At 39.6% G+C, this 19,799-nt stretch overlaps 1 protein-coding gene across 4 annotated transcripts in view; it reads right to left on the bottom strand.

The window, feature by feature from the left end:
- Window positions 1-19,298, bottom strand: part of LOC133568145 (mitochondrial fission factor homolog A-like) — a 29,490-nt gene extending 10,192 nt beyond the window's left edge. The window contains exons 1-7 of one of the 4 annotated variants that reach the window (XM_061919885.1): window positions 19,084-19,281; window positions 15,283-15,504; window positions 10,805-10,983; window positions 10,650-10,735; window positions 10,402-10,572; window positions 7,545-7,620; window positions 3,720-3,785 (exon numbers count right to left, since the gene is read on the bottom strand). In XM_061919885.1, the coding sequence (XP_061775869.1) occupies window positions 3,720-3,785; window positions 7,545-7,620; window positions 10,402-10,572; window positions 10,650-10,735; window positions 10,805-10,983; window positions 15,283-15,504; window positions 19,084-19,090 (807 nt within the window). In that variant the 5' untranslated portion in view covers window positions 19,091-19,281. Of the gene's footprint in view, window positions 1-1,471; window positions 3,786-7,544; window positions 7,621-10,401; window positions 10,573-10,649; window positions 10,736-10,804; window positions 10,984-15,282; window positions 15,505-19,083 lie in introns of those variants that run through there. The other 3 variants (XM_061919884.1, XM_061919882.1, XM_061919883.1) reach the window with 3 other exon arrangements.
- Between the last annotated feature and the right edge of the window lie 501 nt (window positions 19,299-19,799).

The following is a 19,799-nucleotide window of genomic DNA, read 5'->3' as shown; positions in this document are numbered from 1 at the left end:
TGCTGATTTGCATATCTTTTTATACACCTTTTATACTTGCCAACCTTGAGACCTCCGATTTTGGGAGGTGGGGCGGAGTATATTTGCCCCTAGATTCACCAAGTCAAGTATTATATATATATATATATATATTATTAAAATAAATACTTGAATTTTAGAGTTCATTTATTTACACATTTACACACACATAACACTCATCTACTCATTGTTGAGTTAAGGGTTGAATTGTCCATCCTTGTTTTTCTAACCATATGCATGTACAGAAGATGGCAGTATTGTCCTGTTAAGAGTGTCACACCATTGCTGTTTAGGCAGACGAACTGCTTTGCGGTAGACAAAAACCGACTGCTGCTGTTGTGTTGTTTTACCGCGCTGGGAGGACGTTAATGAAACTGCCTAATAATAAACCCACATAAGAAACCAAGAACTCGCCCTCGATCATTCTACAGTTATAACGTCATTGGGCAGACACGCTCTTTATACACGTCACTTAGGTCCGCATGGAGCTGGATGGGGCGTGGCCTCCAGCTCCACCTGAATTTCGGTAGAAAATTTGTCCGGGAGGTTTTCGGCAGAGGCGCTGAATTTCGGGAGTCTCCTGGAAAATCCGGGAGTGTTGGCAAGTATGACCCCTTTCCTGTTTTATGCAGTTCAATTACCTTTTCTCGCAGATCCTTTGACAATTCTTTTGCCTTCCCCTTGACTCAGAATATAGAAACATCTGTGCAGCACTGGATGAAAGATGCAATGGTCTGTCAGAAGCCCAGAAACTCACTGACCTTTTATACACACACACACTAATTATAAACAAACAGGTCACAGGTGAGGATTGGAAACTTGATTAGCCATTCAAACTTGCTTGTGTCAACCTTTGTGCATGTTATCAGATCGAAGTCACTGGGGTATGTTAACTTTTGATCGGGGTCATTTGGGTACTTTCTTTTGTCATTTTAATTTAAAAAGAGGAAACGCAGTTTGCAAATAAATAGCTTCACACAACCATTAAGCATGAGTGGAAGAAATGCTGTGTTATCATTCAGGTTCTCTAAAGAATGGCAAATAAATAATAAATTCTCCCAGAGTAAGTAAACTTATGAGCACGACTATATCATATTAATATCATGTGTATAATGTGTTTCCTTGTATGTAGGTCAAAACACAGCAAGCTGCAGGGCACAAATGGTCCCTGGGCCATACGTTGAACACCCCTACACAATAAATAACTGCCATACTGTTGACGCAGTGCAACTTCTAAAGGAAAACTAACATATTGCACAAAAACACGACCTCACAGACCCCTTCTGGACCTGTTGTATGATTGTTGGTCAGTCCGTAGGGCTTACACCCGCTACCGTGCACCCACAATGTCTTATGTTATAGCCTTATCCCAAAGATCTATACCAGGGGTGTCAAACTCAAATACAGAGTGGGCCAAAATTTTAAACGGAACAAAGCCGCGGGCCAATGTTGATCAAGTTAACCTTTTAATAGGGACCCAAACAAGTTTTGCATTAAATGTTGAACAAGCAAGGCTTATATAACTTTAGTGACATGCAAAATCCAGTTTCAAATAATAATTAAAAAAATATCAATGGCATATCAAATCAAATTTAAATAAAAACACTGCAAAAACTGAACTCTAAGTAAGATTAAATATCTCAAATAAGGGTGATATTTGCTTATTTTATGTCTGATAAGATAATTATTCCCACTAAACAGATTTTATGTTACAAAGTTTTTCTTGTTTTAAGGGTTTTGGTCCTAAATGATCTCAGTATGATATTACAGCGTGTTGCTGAGATTTTTTGACCTATATTGAGTAAAACATGCTTGAAACTAGAATATCAACTGTTGCAAAGCTGTGTCATCAACACCCACAAGTATAAAAGTACTTTTTTTGAAGTAATAATTTATTTCTTTATGTCAAGATAATGCCACTAGCATTTATTTAATTTAGGAATATTTTTCAACATATTGAGCAAAAAGGTCTCATGTTTTTTTTCCACCAAGAAAAGTGCACTTGTTATTAGTGAGAATATACTTATTTTAAGGTATTTTTGATTCATTGAGGTTAGCTAATTTTACTAGTTTTAGAAAGTCTTGACAAGCCAAATTTTCTTGTTCTATTGGCAGATAATTTTGCTTAGTTCGATTAAAATACCCCTCATTTTTGTATTTTTTTCTTGTTTTTACAGACTGACTTTTTGCAGTGAATGTTATGCCTTTTTTTCTATTTGCAATCAAATGTTTTCCACAGGCTAATAATACATTTGAAAGTAAAATAACAATAATGAATGAACCAAACATTCAAGCCTTGAAGTAGCAAGAGAAAATGCATGAATAAAACGTTAATTATTGGTCAGTTTGCTGGAAGAGTTAGTGCTGCAAGGGTTTCTGGGTATTTATTCTGTTGTGTTACGGTGCGGATGTTCACCCGAAATGTGTTATTGTCATTCTTGTTTGGTGTGGGTTCACAGTGTGGCGCATATTTGTAGCAGTGCTAAAGTTGTTTATACGGCCACCCTCAGTGTGACCTGTATGGCTGTCCAGGTGGAAATCGGTAGAAATTTGGGAGAATGGTTGCCCCGGGAGATTTTCGGGAGGGGCACTGAACTTCGGGAGTCTACGGGGAAAATTAGGAGGGTTGGCAAGTATGAGTATTAGCGGTGAATGCGGTGTTACAGCGGCACCGACGCTGTATAACACCGGCGGGCCAGCTCTAATGCTAAATTGATATTGCCTCAAGGGCCAAATTAAATTACACGGCGGGCCAGAGTTTGACACCCATGTTCTATAAGTTCATTTTTGTCCCTCAAAATTCTTCACACAATACCCCATTATGACAATGTCAAAATGTTTGTTTTTTTTGCAAATTTATCAAAACTAAAAATCACATGTACTGTACATAAATATTCACAGCCTTTGCTCAATACTTAGTTGATGAATCTTGGGCAGCAGTTACAGCCTCAAGTCTTTTTGAATACGATCCCACAAGCTTAGCACGCCTATATTTGGGCAGTTTCAATGATTCCTCCTGGATGAAAACCAACGCTTTTCATCCGAGCTGATGGAGCTTGACAGGTGCTGCAATAAGGAATGGTCGAACGTGCCCAAAGATAGGCGTGCCTAGCTTGTGGCATCGTATTCAAAAAGACTTGAGGCTGGAATTGCTGCCAAAGATGCAACAACAAAGTATTGCGCAAAGGCTGTCAATTCGTATGTACATGTAATTTTGTAGTTACCCCTAAAGGGACAAGCGGTACGAAATGGATGGCTGGAATTTAAAAAAAAAATGTTTTCATATTGAGGCAGTATCCCCCACACTCTCAAAAGGGACAAGCGGTAGAAAATAAATGGATGGTTGGCTTTCATATTGTCATAATGGGGTATTGTGTGTAGAATTTTGAGGAAATAAATGAATGTCTTCCCTTTTTGGAATAAGGCTGTAAGATAAAATGTGGACAAAGTGAAGTGCTGTGAACACTTACCAGGTGTTCATATGGTGCCAAGTTGAAAAGCTGAACTCCAATCATAATATAAGCATAATACAAAATCAAAAACATGGTCATTTCAGTGCTTGCTTTTAGATGCGTCTGTAACAAAAACATTGCTTTGGCTCTCAGTGTTTCGGGTGTCTTTTGCCCGCTCCCGTCTTAGCGGCGGAACCAAACCCAGGTGTTGATGAGCCAGAAAGCCACCGTTGCAGAATACAGGATCACCTCTCGCTTGGAGCGCTCCTTGTTTTCTTCCTCCAGCAGCTGCAGTCGGCGGTTCAGCTTGACGATCTGACAAGTCACATGACTTCCTTTACTGGTGTGTACAGTATGTTCGGAATCATTCATGTCCACATCATAGTAAAAGAGTATATACACAGGTGGCACCTTTATTGTGGAAAGGCTTGTTTATTTACAAGGCAAAACTACAAACTATGAAAACGTTATATTGAAAATATCAGAAAATTTGGGGTTTTCCAAAGCTTTAAGTCAAGATTAGAGATGTCCGATAATATCGGACTGCCGATATTATCGGACGATAAATGCTTTAAAATGTAATATCGGAAATTATCAGTATCAGTTTCAAAAAGTAAAATTTATGACTTTTTAAAAACGCCGCTGTGTACAACTTTAAGTCAAGATTAGAGATGTCGGATAATATCGGCAGTCTGATATTATTGGCCGATAAATGCTTTAAAAAATGTAATATCGGAAATTATCAGTATCGGTTTCAAAATGATCGGTATCGGTTTCAAAACCGTAAACGTATAACTTTTTAAAACGCCGCTGTGTACAACTTTAAATCAAGATTAGAGATGTTATCGACCGATGAATGCCTTAAAAGGTAATATCGGAAATTATCAGTTTCAAAAGTATCGGTATCGGTTTCAAAAAGTAAAATTCATGACTTTTTAAAACGCCGCTGTGTACAACTTTAAGTCAAGATTAGAGATGTCCGATTGATATCAGCAGTCCAATATTATCGGCCGATAAATGCTTTAAAATGTAGTATCGGAAATTATCAGTATCGGTTTCAAAAAGCAAAATCTATGACTTTTCAAAATGCCGATGTGTACGACTTTAGGTCAAGATTAGAGATGTCCGATAATATCGGACTGCCGATATTATCGACCGATAAATGCTTTAAAATGTAATATCGGAAGTGATCAGTATCGGTTTCAAAAAGTAAAATTTATGACTCTTTAAAACGCCGCTGTGTACAACTTTAAGTCAGGATTAGAGATGTCCGATAATATCGGACTGCCGATATTATCGACCGATAAATGCTTTAAAATGTAATATCGGAAGTGATCAGTATCGGTTTCAAAAAGTAAAATTTATGACTCTTTAAAACGCCGCTGTGTACAACTTTAAGTCAGGATTAGAGATGTTATCGACCGATAAATGCCTTAAAAGGTAATATCGGAAATTATCAGTATCCGTTTCAAAAATATCGGTATCAGTTTCAAAAAGTAAAATTCATGACTTTTTAAAACGCCGCTGTGTACAACTTTAAGTCAAGATTTGAGATGTCCGATAATATCGGACTGCCGATATTATCGGCCAGTAAATGCTTTAAAATGTAATATCGGAAATTATCAGTATCTGTTTCAAAGAGTAAAATTTATGACTCATTAAAACGCCGCTGTGTACAACTTTAAGTCAAGATTAGAGATGTCCGATAATATCGGACTGCCGATATTATCGACCGATAAATGCTTTAAAATGTAATATCGGAAATTATCAGTGTTGGTTTCAAAATTATCGGTATCGGGCGCCAGCGCCCCCCGCAACCCCGAAAGGGAATAAGCGGTAGAAAATGGATGGATGGATGGTTTCAAAAAGTAAAATCTATGACTTTTAAAAATGCCGCTGTGTACGACTTTAAGTCAAGATTAGAGATGTCCGATAACATCGGACTGCCGATATTATCGGCCGATAAATGCAATATCGGAAATTATCAGTATCGGTTTCAAAAAGTAAAATTCATGACTTTTTAAAACGCCGCTGTGTACAACTTTAAGTCAAGATTAGAGACGTCCGATATTATCGGACTGCCGATATTATCAGCCGATAAATGCCTTAAAATGTAATATCGGAAATTATCAGTATCAGTTTCAAAATTATCGGTATTGGTTTCAAAAAGTAAAATTCATGACTTTTTAAAACGCCGCTGTGTAGAACTTTAAGTCAAGATTAGAGATGTCCGATAATATCGGACTGCCGATATTATCGGCCGATAAATGCTTTAAAATGTAATACCGGAAATTATCAGTATCGGTTTCAAAAAGTAAAATTTATGACTCTTTAAAACGCTGCTGTGTACGACTTTAAGTCAAGATTAGAGATGTCGGATAATATCGGCAGTCTGATATTATTGGTCGATAAATGCTTTAAAAAATGTAATATCGGAAATTATCCGTATCGGTTTCAAAATGATCGGTATCAGTTTCAAAAAGGTAAATGTATAACTTTTTAAAACGCCGCTGTGTACAACGTTAAGTCAAGATTAGAGATGTTATCGACCGATAAATGCCTTAAAAGGTAATATCGGAAAATATCAGTATCCGTTTCAAAATTATCGGTACCGGTTTCAAAAAGTAAAATTCATGACTTTTTAAAATGCCGCTGTGTACAACTTTAAGTCAAGATTAGAGATGTCCAATAATATCGGACTGCCGATATTTTCGGCCAATAAATGCTTTAAAATGTAATATCGGAAATTGTCAGTATAGGTTTCAAAAAGTAAAATCTATGACTATTTAAAACGCTGCTGTGTACAACTTTAAATCAAGATTAGAGATGGCTGATAATATTGGACTGCCGATATTATCGACCCATAAATGCTTTAAAATGTAATATCGGAAATGATCAGTATCGGTTTCAAAGAGTAAAATGTATGACTCTTTAAAACGACGCTGTGTACAACTTTAAGTCAAGATTAGAGATGTCCGATAATATCGGACTACCGATATTATCGGCCGATAAATGCTTTAAAATGTAATATCGGAAATTATCAGTATCTGTTTCAAAAAGTAAAATTTAGGACTCTTTCAAACGCCACTGTGTACAACTTTAAGTCAAGAGTAGAGATGTCCGATAATATCGGACTACCGATATTATCGGCCGATAAATAATTTAAAATGTAGTATCGGAAATTATCAGAATCCGTTTCAAAATTATCGGTATCGGTTTCAAAAAGTAAAATTCAAGACTTTTTAAAACGCCGCTGTGTAGAACTTTAAGTCAAGATTAGAGATGTCCGATAATATCGGACTGCCGATATTATCGGCCGATAAATGCTTTAAAATGTAATATCGGAAATTATCAGTATCGGTTTCAAAATTATCGGTATCGGGTTCAAAAAGTAAAATCTATGACTTTTTAAAACGCCGCTGTGTACAACTTTAAGTCAAGATTAGAGATGTCCGATAATATCGGACTACCGATATTATCGGCCGATAAATAATTTAAAATGTAGTATCGGAAATTATCAGAATCCGTTTCAAAATTTTTGGTATCGGTTTCAAAAAGTAAAATTCAAGACTTTTTAAAACGCCGCTGTGTAGAACTTTAAGTCAAGATTAGAGATGTCCGATAATATCGGACTGCCGATATTATCGGCCGATAAATGCTTTAAAATGTAATATCGGAAATTATCAGTATCGGTTTCAAAATTATCGGTATCGGGTTCAAAAAGTAAAATCTATGACTTTTTAAAACGCCGCTGTGTACAACTTTAAGTCAAGATTAGAGATGTCCGATAATATCGGACTGTCGATATCGGAATATAAAATTAAGAGAAACTACAAACGTCACATTTTTGTTTGTTTTGAGCTTTGTTTTTAGTATTTGCACTATGACCGTCAGCAAAGAAAATTCCATAAATTAGCCACACCGTTTTAAAAGCCGCAGGGGGTAAAGCGTAGGAAAACTGTAGCGTTTTACAGTCCAGAATTTTTAGTTAATTGTTTTGAATTTCACCTGTATGAGGGCCATCATGAGTACAAGGTGTAGGAATGTAAATATATAAGCAAGAAGAATTATTACCTGTCGTCGTAATGAGGAGGCATCCACTAAGCCACAGTCCTCGGGGTTCATTTCCAAAGCGATATCCAGGTGTGTCCTGTGAAGGTAATGACAACATGTTTCATTTCATTCATATATTTTAAGCAAAGACACATAAAAAAGTTAGACAACACATCATTACATCAAGTACATCCATTCATTTCTACCGCCTGTCCCTCTTGTCATATAGTGCAAAGAGGAAAGTAGAGTATGTAAACATAACGATCTAGTTTTCCCGAAAGGGAGTGAAGAAGATAACTTATTCATTCCCACCCTCAGTTCTCTATTCAGTGGTTAGTACTTTGAGCTTCACTCTTACTTTGTTCAAGGGTTATTATACTAATGTTATATATTACCACATTTAACAATAATGATTACCGTATTTTTCGGAGTATAAGTCGCACCTGCCGAAAATGCATAATAAAGAAGGGACAAAACATATATAAGTCGCACTGCATAAGTTGCATTTTTGGAGAAAATTTATTTGATAAAACCCAACACCAAGAATAGACATTTAAAAGGCAATTTAAAATAAATAAAGAATAGTGAACGACAGGCTGAATAAGTGTACTTTATATGTCGCATAAATAACCAACTGAGAAAGTGCCTGGTATGTCAACATAACACATTATGGTAAGAGTCATTCAAATAACTATAACATATAGAACATGCTATACATTTACCAAATAATCTGTCACTCCTAATCGCTAAATCCCATGAAATCTTATAAGTCTAGTCTCTTACGTGAATGAGCTAAATAATATTTGATATTTTACGGTAAAGTGTTAATAATTTCACACATAAGTCGCTCCTGAGTATAAGTCGCACCCCCGGCCAAACTATGAAAAAAACTGCGACTTATAGTCCGCAAAATACGGTACACTGTAACAACCATTTATTGCAACAATGTGAGAAGAATTAAATGTACCAAAAATGTGACCAACAGTGGTCACTTACATCACACACGCACGCACGCACACTATTTTTCGGACTATAAGTCGCAGTTTTTTTTCATAGTTTGGCCAGGGGTGCCACTTATACTCAGGAGCGACTTATGTGTGAAATTATTACCACATTACCGTAAAATATCAAATAATATGATTTAGCTAATTTATGTAAGAGACTAGACGTATAACATTTCATGGGATTTAGCGATTAGGAGTGACAGATTGTTTGGTAAACGTATAGCATGTTCTATATGTTATAGTTATTTGAATGACTCTTACCATAATATGTTACGTTAACATACCAGGCACCTTCTCAGTTGGTTATTTATGCCTCATATAACGTACACTTATTCAGCTTCCATCCGTCCATCCATTTTCTACTGCTTATTCCCTTTTGGGGTCGCTGGCGCCTATCACAGCTACAATCGGGCGTGAGGCGGGATACACCTTGGACAAGTCGCCACCTCATCGCAGGGCCAACACAGATAGACAGACAACATTCACACTCACATTCACACACTAGGGCCAATTTAGTGTTGCCAATCAACCTATCCCCAGGTGCATGTCTTTGGAGGTGGGAGGAAACCGGAGTACTCGTACGCATTCACGGGGAGGACATGCAAACTCCACACAGAAAGATCCCGAGCCTGGGATTGAACCCAGGACTGCAGGACCTTCGTATTGTGAGGCAGACGCACTAACCCCTCTTCCACCGTGATTTAGCTTGTTGTTCACTATTCTTTATTTCTTTTAAATTGCCTTTCAATTGTCTATTCTTGGTGTTGGGTTTTAGCAAATAAATTTCCCCAAAAAATGCGACTTATTTGAATACGAATCACGATTCTCAAGTGTATATATATAATATATATATACTGTATTTTTCGGAGTATAGGTTGCACCGAAAATGCATAATAAAGAAGGAAAACAACATATATATATATATATATATATATATGTCATATATATATATATGTCACATATATATATATATATATATATATCATATATATATATATGTCACATATATATATATATATATATATATATATATATATATATATATATATATATATATATATATATATATATATATATGTCGCACTGGAGTGCGACATATATATGTTGTTTTCCTTCTTTATTATGCATTTTCGGTGCAACCTATACTCCGAAAAATACAGTATATATATATACACTTGAGAATCTTGATTCGTATTCAAATCGATTGTTTTCCCACACCCCTAATACATATATATAAATAATGTAGTAACAGACACCTTCATAATATGTACAATATACACACTGCAAGTATATATATATATATATATATATATATATATATATATATATATATATATATATATATATATATATATATATATATATATATATAGTTGTGGGGCCATGTATCGTGAGATTTTGAGCCAAAACCTCCTTCCATCAGTGAGAGCTTTGAATGGTTGACCAAATACTTATTTTCCACCATAATTTACAAATAAATTCTTTACAATTCCTACAATGTGAATTCCTGGATTTTTTTTTCACATTCTGTCTCTCAGAGTTGAAGTGTACCTATGATGAAAATTACAGACCTCTGTCATCATTTTAAATGGGAGAACTTGCACAATCGGTTGCTGACTAAATACTTTTTTGCCCCACTGTATATTTTACTTATAAGACATTACTCACACAGGACAAGATCACCGCCGTGCACCTGTTGCAGGCGCCAGAGACTACATTAATTTAGCACTGATAGCTTCTTCTTTTTTCACTCTGGTCGCTGCAACTTTTGTTGGCACAAGTGCCATTATGGAAGAGTTTCGGGGCCCATCTCTATTTTAGTGGTATCATCATTTCACCAAGAATACACTTTCAGGGGTGAGTCTAAAAGTCACCTGCGGTGGCTGTCATCCAGGACCTCAAGGACCTGCTGGTAAGCCCGGCGCGTGGTGGACTGGATGTATGACAGGAAGCCGGCTGTTGTGAACAGGTTGATGTTTGCATCCTCAGGGGAACACAGGGGGGGACACAGGCGGACGGGGGGTGCCATCGGGGAGGGTGTCACACTGTAAGCGGAGTGGAGAGGAAAAAGTGGAGATTTTTGAAGAAATTCAAAATTAGAAAAAAAAGATAGCAGCCTCACCTTACTTCGCCTCTGCTAATCTGACTGCTGTGGCGAGCAGATATGTACTCAGTGGCACTGCGTTCTTTTCCAGATCTGGAGTGAGTCTGAGGATGACACAATCTAGATTAGAATTGTTTATAATGTCAAATAAAAACAATAATTGGTCCTCTTACTGCATGGCTAGGGTTGCTCCCTGAATTGGCGCTTTGGTTAGTTTCCAGTGAGTCCAGTGGTTCTTCTGTGAGTGTCAGAACACGAGGTGGGGCTTTCATGTCCAGAAGGTCCATTGCAGGGATGGACTGAATCAGGTCCAAGTCTCTGGGACAGGAGAACTGTGAATCACCGTCATCTGCTGTGTGGAATATGGACAGTCTCACACTTCATGCTGTATGCCAGGGGTGTCCAAACTACAAACAGACTTCAGTTTGGCCCACCGGACATAATGAGTTTAATAAGGAAGAACAATCTGACCCGCCAGGCTCTTTCCAAATCTGACACTCTTGACTGCTGCAAATATTCTGCCCCCTTGTGGAAAATGTGAGCGAATCAGGTCAATGACCAGGAATTGTAAGTTGAAGTGAATACAGCACAGCATTTACTCAAATGTGACACAAAACAAAACAACTTTCCATGCACATGGCGCAAAAAAATTGCAACCAACACAAAAAGTCAACACACATGGTCACACATTACATAACCTCTGACGTCGTGGGTTCACTCCTGGTACTCCGACTTCCTCCCAAATCCAAATACATGCACGTGGGGATAGATTGTTTGGAAACCTTAAAGTGTGTGAATGTGAGCGTGAATGTTGTCCATTGATCTGCGACGAGGTGGCAACTTGTCCCGCCTACCGCCTGAATACAGCTGAGATAAGCTCCACCCCCCCGTGACCGTAACAGCCAATCAGCAGTGCGTATTCAGAGCGGTAACAACCAATCAGCAGTGCGTATTCAGAGCGCATGTAGTCAACGCTTCTCCGTCGAGCAGAAAGGTGTTTCGCAGGTGAGCAGTGGACTCTCCCCAAATTATAATAAACACCTCCCAGTCAACGTTCTAGATGAAGTTCTAGAAACAGTCCTGGCTTGAGGTCAAGGCTGATCAACTTTTAGCGTAACGTTAGCTCATTTTGCGGTGTGTGTGTGTATGCTAGTGATATTATAATGTAACTGCATCATTAAGCCCCCAGGTGCATGTCTTTGGAAGTGGGAGGAAGCCGGAGTACCCGGAGGGAACCAACGCATTCACGGGGAGAACATGCAAACTCCACACAGAAAGATCCCGAGCCTGGATTTGAACCCAGGACTGCAGGAACTTCGTATTGTGAGGCAGACGCACTAACCCCTCTTGCACCGTGAAGCTGACCACGGGGATAGGTTGATTGGCAACATTAAATTGGCCCTAGTGTGCGAATGTGAAGTGAAGTGAATTATATTTATATAGCGCTTTTTCTCTAGTGACTGAAAGCGCTTTACATAGTGAAACCCAATATCTAATTTTTTTACATTTAAACCAGTGTGGGTGGCACTGGGAGCAGGGGGGTAAAGTGTCGGCAGGGACTAGGATGGCGGAAGCGGGGATCGAACCTGCAACCCTCAAGTTGCTGGCACGGCCGCGCTACCAACCGAGCTATGCCGCATATATATAAATGTGAGTGTGAATGTTGTTTGTCTATCTGTGTTGGCCCTGCGATGAGGTGGCGACTTGTCCAGGGTGTACCCCGCCTTCCGCCCGATTGTAGCTGAGATAGGCGCCAGCGCCCCCCGCGACCCCAAAAGAGAATAAGCGGTAGAAATGGATGGATGGATGGATGCATCATTAAGCCTACATGACATCCATGGTGTTCAGGGATGAATAGTCTCTCCTATTGCTATTTTTTCAGCTATAGTTACATTAATCATTAGTAATGTAGCAGCTTAGCTTTGAATGGCAGGGTCCCTGCTATCACATGTTGATAAAAATATAACATGTACATAATAAAAATCAACTACAGTCTTCCCAAATGCTGTTATAAATCAAGCATGATGACTTGAAACTGTTTAATGTTGCACTTTTTATATGTAGAAGAAAAGTTTGGTCATTTTATTTAATCTGAGCTACAATTTGAGGCAGTTTAATGTTGATTAACGTGGGCAGAATTATTATAGTGTTCCCAATGTTAAAAGGATAAAGCCATTGTTTACAAATTTGGTAAATAAACAACCAAAAAATTTATATTTTGTTGTTTTCTTACTGTACCGAAAATGAACTGAATAGTGACCTCTAAACCGAGGTACGTACCGAACCGAAATTTTTGTGTACCGTTACACCCTTAATATATACACACATACACACACACACACACACACTTACGTATATACAAACCCAGTTTTGGTAAATAAATAACCAAAAAATTTATATTTTGTTGTTTTCTTACTGTACCGAAAATGAACTGAACAGTGACCTCTAAACCGAGGTACGTACCGAACCGAAATATTTGTGTGCCGTTACACCCTTAATATATACACACATATATACATACACACACACACACACACACACACACACACACACACACACACACACACACACACACACACACACACACACACACACACACACACACGTATATACAAACCCAGTTTCCATGAATTGGGAAATTGTGTTAGATGTAAATATAAACGGAATACAATGATTTACAAATCATTTTCAACCCATATTCAGTTGAATATGCTACAAAGACAACATATTTGATGTTCAAACTGATAACATTTTTGGGGGGGAATATAATCATTAACTTTAGAATTTGATGCCTGCAACACGTGACAAAGAAGTTGGGAAAGGTGGCTATAAATACTGATAAAGTTGAGGAATGTTCATCAAACACTTATATGGAACCTCCCACAGGTGTGCAGGCTAATTGGGAACAGGTGGGTGCCATGATTGGGTATAAAAGCAGCTTCCATGAAATGCTAAGTAATTCACAAACAAGGATGGGGTGAGGGTCACCACTTTGTAAGCAAATTGTCAAATAGTTTTAGAACAACATTTCTCAATGAGCTATTTAAGTTAAAGTACCAATAATTGTCACACACATACTAGATGTGGCGAAATCATTCTCTGCATTTGACCCACCACCCTTGATCACCCCCTGGGAAGTGAGGGGAGCAGTGGGCAGCAGCGGTGCGGTGCCTGGGAATCATTTATGGTGATTTAACCCCCAATTCCAACCCTTAATGCTGAGTGCCAAGCAGGGGGGTAATGGGTCCCATTTTTATAGTCTTTGGTATGACTCGACCGGGATTTGAACTCACAGCCTACCGATCTCAGGGTGGACACTCTAACCACTAGGCCACTTGCAAGGAATTTACGGGATTTTACCATGTACGGTGCGTAAAATCTTCAAAAAGTTCAGAGAATCTGGAGAAATCACTGCACATAAGCGATGATATTACGGACCCTCAGGTGTTACTGCATCAAATACCGACATCAGTGTGTAAAGTATATCAACACATGGGCTCAGGAACACTTCATAAAACTACTTTCAGTAATTACAGCTGGTCGCTCCATCTAAGTGCAAGTTAGAACTCTACTATGCAAAGCCAAACCCATTTATCAACAATACCCTGAAATGCCGGCGGTTCGGCTGGGCCCGAGCTCACCTAAGATGGATTGATGCAAAGTGGAAAGGTGTTCTGTGGTCTGACGAGTCCACATTTCAAATTATATTTAAAAACAGAGGACGTGGTGACCTCCAGAACAAAGAGGAAAATAACCATTCAGATTGTTATAGGCGCAAAGTTCAAAAGCCAGCATTTGTGATGGTATGGGGGTGTATTAGTGCCCAAGGCATGGGTAACTTACACATCTGTGAAGGCACCATTAATGCTGAAAGGTCCATACAGGTTTTAGAGCAACATATGTTGTCATCCAAGCAACGTTGCCATGGACACCACTGCTTATTCCAGCAAGACAATGCCAAGCCACGTGTTACAACAGCGTGGCTTCGTAGTAAAAGAGTGCGGGTACTTTCCTGGCCCGCCTGCAGTCCAGACCTGTCTCCCATCAAAAATGTGTGGCGCATTATGAAGCGTAAAATACGACAGCGCAGACCACGGAACTTTTGAACGACTGAAGCTCTACATGAAACAAGAATGGGAAAGAATTCCACTTTTAAAGCTTTAACAATTAGTTTCCTCAGTTTCCAAACGTTTATTGAGTGTTGTTAAAAGAAAAGGTGATGTAACACAGTGGTGAACATGCCCTTTCCCAACTACTTTGGCACGTGTCGCAGCCATGAAATTCTAAGAAAATTATTATTTGCAAAAAAAAATTAAGTTTATGAGTTTGAACATCAAATATCTTGTCTTTGTAGTGCAATCAACTGAATATGGGTTGAAAACGATTTGCAAATCATTGTATTCCGTTTATATTTACATCTAACACAATTTCCCAACTCATATGGAAATGGGGTTTGTACATATATACACTTTATACACACGCACACACACATTAATTTGCACCTGACATGCACACGTGCACACACTTAGTTACTTTAAGTGTAATCAGCTTTTGGCCCCCGGCCAATTTTGTTTTTAGCCCAACGCGGCCCCCCAAGTCAAAAAGTTGGACATCTTTGCTGTATGGATTGAATCATCATGCCAGACTTCACCTGCAACAACAATCCTCTCAGGCACCTGCATGAGAGTTGAATGAGTGTGCAGGGGTTGCTGGGGTGGCAGAGAACTGCTCTGGTTTTCCGAAGCCACCTTAAGTGTCTCAGGGATGCGCATACGCTGGCTGATGCCCTCTGTGTACTCCAACTCATAATGGATACGGTTCATCTCTGCCACCTCTGCAGAGGGGGAGGCGAACGACGGACCACTCATCCAGCCTGTGGAAGAATTACAAACATGGAGAGAGATGAGGAAAAGGTAAACTCTCCAAACAAAATTTAAAAACAAAGTAACTGTATACTATTTAACAATGTTGTTTCAAGTGTCAGCCTTAAGCTAAAGTTGTTGTTTATGTCCAGTAGTATTATTCTTATATCCTTTGGGGGACACATTTCCAGAACTTCTCCCTTTACTATTAGTCTTATTTTGTATATTCTGGAGAACCAGCATACTTTACAGTCAACAGCCATACAGGTCACACTGAGGGTGGCCGTATAAACAACTTCATCACTGTTTCAAATATGCGCAACGCTGTGAACCCACACCAAACAACAATGACAAACACATTTCAGGAGAACATCCGCAACGTAACACAACATAAACACAACAGAATTAATACCCAGAACCCCTTCCAGCACTAACTCTGCCGGGATTCTACAATATACACCCCTCCCCCCCACCACCACCTCAACCTCCTTGTTCTCTATGGGAGAGCATGTCCGAAATTCCAAGCTGCTGTTTTGAGGCATGTTAAAAAAAATGATGCTCTTTGTGACTTCAATAATAAATATTTCAGTGCCATGTTGGCATTTTTTTCCATTACTTTAGTGGATTTATTTTGGAAAACCTTGTTACATTGTTTAATGCATCGACAACAAAATTAGGCATAATAATGTGTTAATTCCACAACTGTATATATCCGTATCGGTTGATATCGGAATGGGTAAGTAAGAGTTGGACAATATCGGAATATCGGCAAAAAAGACATTATCAGACATTGGTGTTATACAAGACAGTAGATGACATTTTGTTCATTATTTTTACTGTTTATATTTTGACACTGAATAGTTGAATCATTTTGAAACATAAACAACATGACTGCAAGATATATGTTATGTATATGATATATGATAAATTATATATATATTTATCACTCCTCTCTGAGCTGCCACCTTACTGTGGTAGAAGAGTTTGCGTGTCTTAATAATTCTAGGAGCTATGTTGTCCGGGGGCTTTCATGCCCCCTGGTAGGGTCTCCCAAGACAAACAGGTCCTAGGTGAGGGATCAGACAAACAGCAGCTGAAAGAGTTCTATGGAATTACTTCTATGGACAGAATTTCTAGGCGCAGTCAAGGCGTCGAGGGGTTCCGGTTTAGTGGCTGCAGGATTAGGTCTCTGCTTTTTGCAGATGATGTGGTCCTAATGGCTTCATCTGGCCGGGATCTTCAGCTCTCAATCGATCGGTTCGCAGCAGAGTGTGAAGCAACCGGGATGAAAATCAGCACCTCCAAGTCCGAGTCCATGGTTCTCGCCCGGAAAAGGGTGGAGTGCCATCTCCGGGTTGGGGAGGAAACCCTGCCCCAAGTGGAGGAGTTCAAGTACCTAGGGGGTCTTGTTCACGAGTGGGGGAAGTGTGGATCGTGAGATCGACAGGCGGATCGGTGCGGCGTCTTCAGTAATGCGGACTCTGTATCGATCCCTTGTGGTGAAGTAGGAGCTGAGCCGGAAGGCAAGGCTCTCAATTTACCGGTCGATCTACGTTCCCATCACCACCTATGGTCATGAACTTTGGGTTATGACCGAAAGGACAAGATCACGGGTACAAGCGGCTGAAATGAGTTTCCTCCGCCAGGTGGCGGGGCTCTCCCTTAGAGATAGGGTGAGAAGCTCTGCCATCCGGGAGGGACTCAAAGGAAAGCCGCTGCTCCTCCACATCGAGAGGAGCCAGATGAGGTGCCTCGGGCATCTGGTCAGGATGCCACCCGAACGCCTCCCAAGGGAGGTGTTTAGGGCACGTCCAACCGGTAGGAGGCCACGGGGAAGACCCAGGACACGTTGGGAAGACTATGTCTCCCGGCTGGCCTGGGAACGCCTCGGGATCCCCCGGGAAAAGCTAGACCAGGGGTGTCAAACTCAAATACAGAGTGGGCCAAAATTTAAAACCGAACAAAGCCGCGGGCCGAGGTTGAACAATTTAACCTTTTAATAGGGACCCAAACAAGTTTTGCATTGAATATTGAACAAGCAAGGCTTATATAACTTTATAGTGACATGCAAAATCGAGTTTCAAATAATAATAATAATTAAAAAATATCAATGGCATATTAAATAAAATTTAAATAAAAATTGAATGCCTCTTTTCGGCGGTGGGGTTGAGGTGGACGGGGTTTGGTGACAGCAGGGGGTGTATAGTGTAGCGTCCCGGAAGAGTTAGTGGTGCAACGCGTTCTGGGTATTTGTTCTGTTGTGTTTATGTTGTGTTACGGTGCGGATGTTCTCCCAAAATGTGTCATTCTTGTTTGGTGTGGGTTCACAGTGTGGCGCATATTTGTAACAGTGTTAAAGTTGTTTATACGGCCACCCTCAGTGGTACCTGTATGGCTGTTAACCAAGTATGACTTGCATTTACTTGTGTGTGTGAAAAGCAGTAGATATTGTGACTGGGCCGGCACGCCAAGGCAGTGCCTTTAAGGTTCATTTGCACTCTGTACTTCTCCTTACATCTGTGTACCACTCTGTACAGCGGCATTTAAAAAAGTCATACATTTTAATTTTTGAAACCGATACCGATAATTTCCGATATTACATTTTAAAACATTTATCATCCGATAAGATCGGCAGCCCGATATTATCGGACATCTCTACTTGTTTGGTGTGGGTTAACAGTGTGGTGCATATTTGTAACAGTGTTAAAGTTATTTATACGGCCACCCTCAGTGGGACCTGTATGGCTGTTGACTAAGTATGCCTTGCATTCACTTGTGTGTGTGTATAAGCCGCATATATTATGTGACTGGCACGCTGTTTGTATAGAGGAAAAGCGGACGTGGAGACAGGTTGTAGAGAACGCCAAAGGCAGTGCCTTTAAAGCCCACCCCAAATATTGTTGTCCGGGATGAAATTCGGGAGGGGCACTGAACTTCGGGAGTCCCCCGGAAAAATCGAGAGGGCAAGTAAGAGTGTTAGCGGTGAATGCGGTGTTACAGCTGCGGGCCAGCTCTAATGTTAATTTGATATTGCCTCAAGGGCCATGTGAAATTACCCTGGCCCACGGGCCAGAGTTTGACACCCATGAGCTAGACGAAGTGGCTGGGGAGAGGGAAGTCTGGGCTTCCCTGCTTAGGCTGCTGCCCCCGCGACCCGACCTTGGATAAGCGGAAGACGATGGATGGATGGATGGATGGATACAATTTAACAAAATCAGAAACTGATGACATAATGCTGTATTTTACTTCTTTATCTCTATTTTTCAGCCAAAAATGCTTTGCTCTGATTAGGGGGTACTTGAATTGAAAAAATGTTCACAGGGGGTACATCACTGAAAAAAGGTTTGAGAACCACTGGCCTAATGTAGGCGATGACGCGAGGCCTTTATATCTAGTTTAGAGAGATTATTTCACGTTGCTTTGCGTAATATTACATAAGACTGACATGAAGACTCGCAGTTGACATCTAAAATGACCTCGACGTCTTTGAAAAGAACCAACGCCATGTTGTTATTTAGTATTTAGCGAGCAAAACCCAACCTTGTGTTTACCACTACGTCACATATTAAAGCCATACGTTGATTTCTTACCATTCATATATTTGCATTGAAGGCCAGCCCAACCTCAGAAGTGGAAAAACCTTCCCGAACCTGAACCAAAGATAACATACCTTTGTAGTTGAAGCACCAATTTAGAGAATCGTGGAATACATGAATGGCGGTTTATTCTACACAATATTCAGCATCAGCAGGAAAGGAACAGAACAAGTGAATCCATGTCCCGCCCACTTAAAAGTGGTCACGTGGCTCTGACGCGCTGTTGTGCAAACCTGGTGTGCCCGCCGGGGCGGCGCTGGACCATCGGATATTAGAATGCTACACAACGGCGTCTACCAGATTGCAAATCAAGCGCACAAAAAAAAAAATCACAATCGCACAAATAAAAATACGCTTTTACGTGTATTTTTAAATAATATAGGCCAGGGGTCATCAACCTTTTTGAAACCAAGAGCTACTTCTTGGGTACTGATTAATGCAAAGGGCTACCAGTTTGATACACACTTCAATAAATTGCCAGAAATAACCAATTTGCTCAATTTACCTTCAAAAAATAAATCTAAATATATTTATAAAAATGCGTGTTTATGTCTGTCATTCCGACGTACATTTTTTTTTTCCTTTTACGAAAGGTTTTTTGTGGAGGATAAATGATGAAAAAAACACTTAATTGAACGGTTTAAAAGAGGAGAAAACACACACAAAAAAATAAAATTTAATTTTGAAACATAGTTTATCTTCAATTTCGA

The sequence above is a fragment of the Nerophis ophidion genome, linkage group LG14 (assembly GCF_033978795.1).
Source record: "Nerophis ophidion isolate RoL-2023_Sa linkage group LG14, RoL_Noph_v1.0, whole genome shotgun sequence".
Classification (NCBI taxonomy): domain Eukaryota; kingdom Metazoa; phylum Chordata; class Actinopteri; order Syngnathiformes; family Syngnathidae; genus Nerophis; species Nerophis ophidion.
The sequence above is the reverse complement of the archived record's forward strand: the minus strand, read 5'-3'. Positions and strand labels throughout refer to the sequence as shown.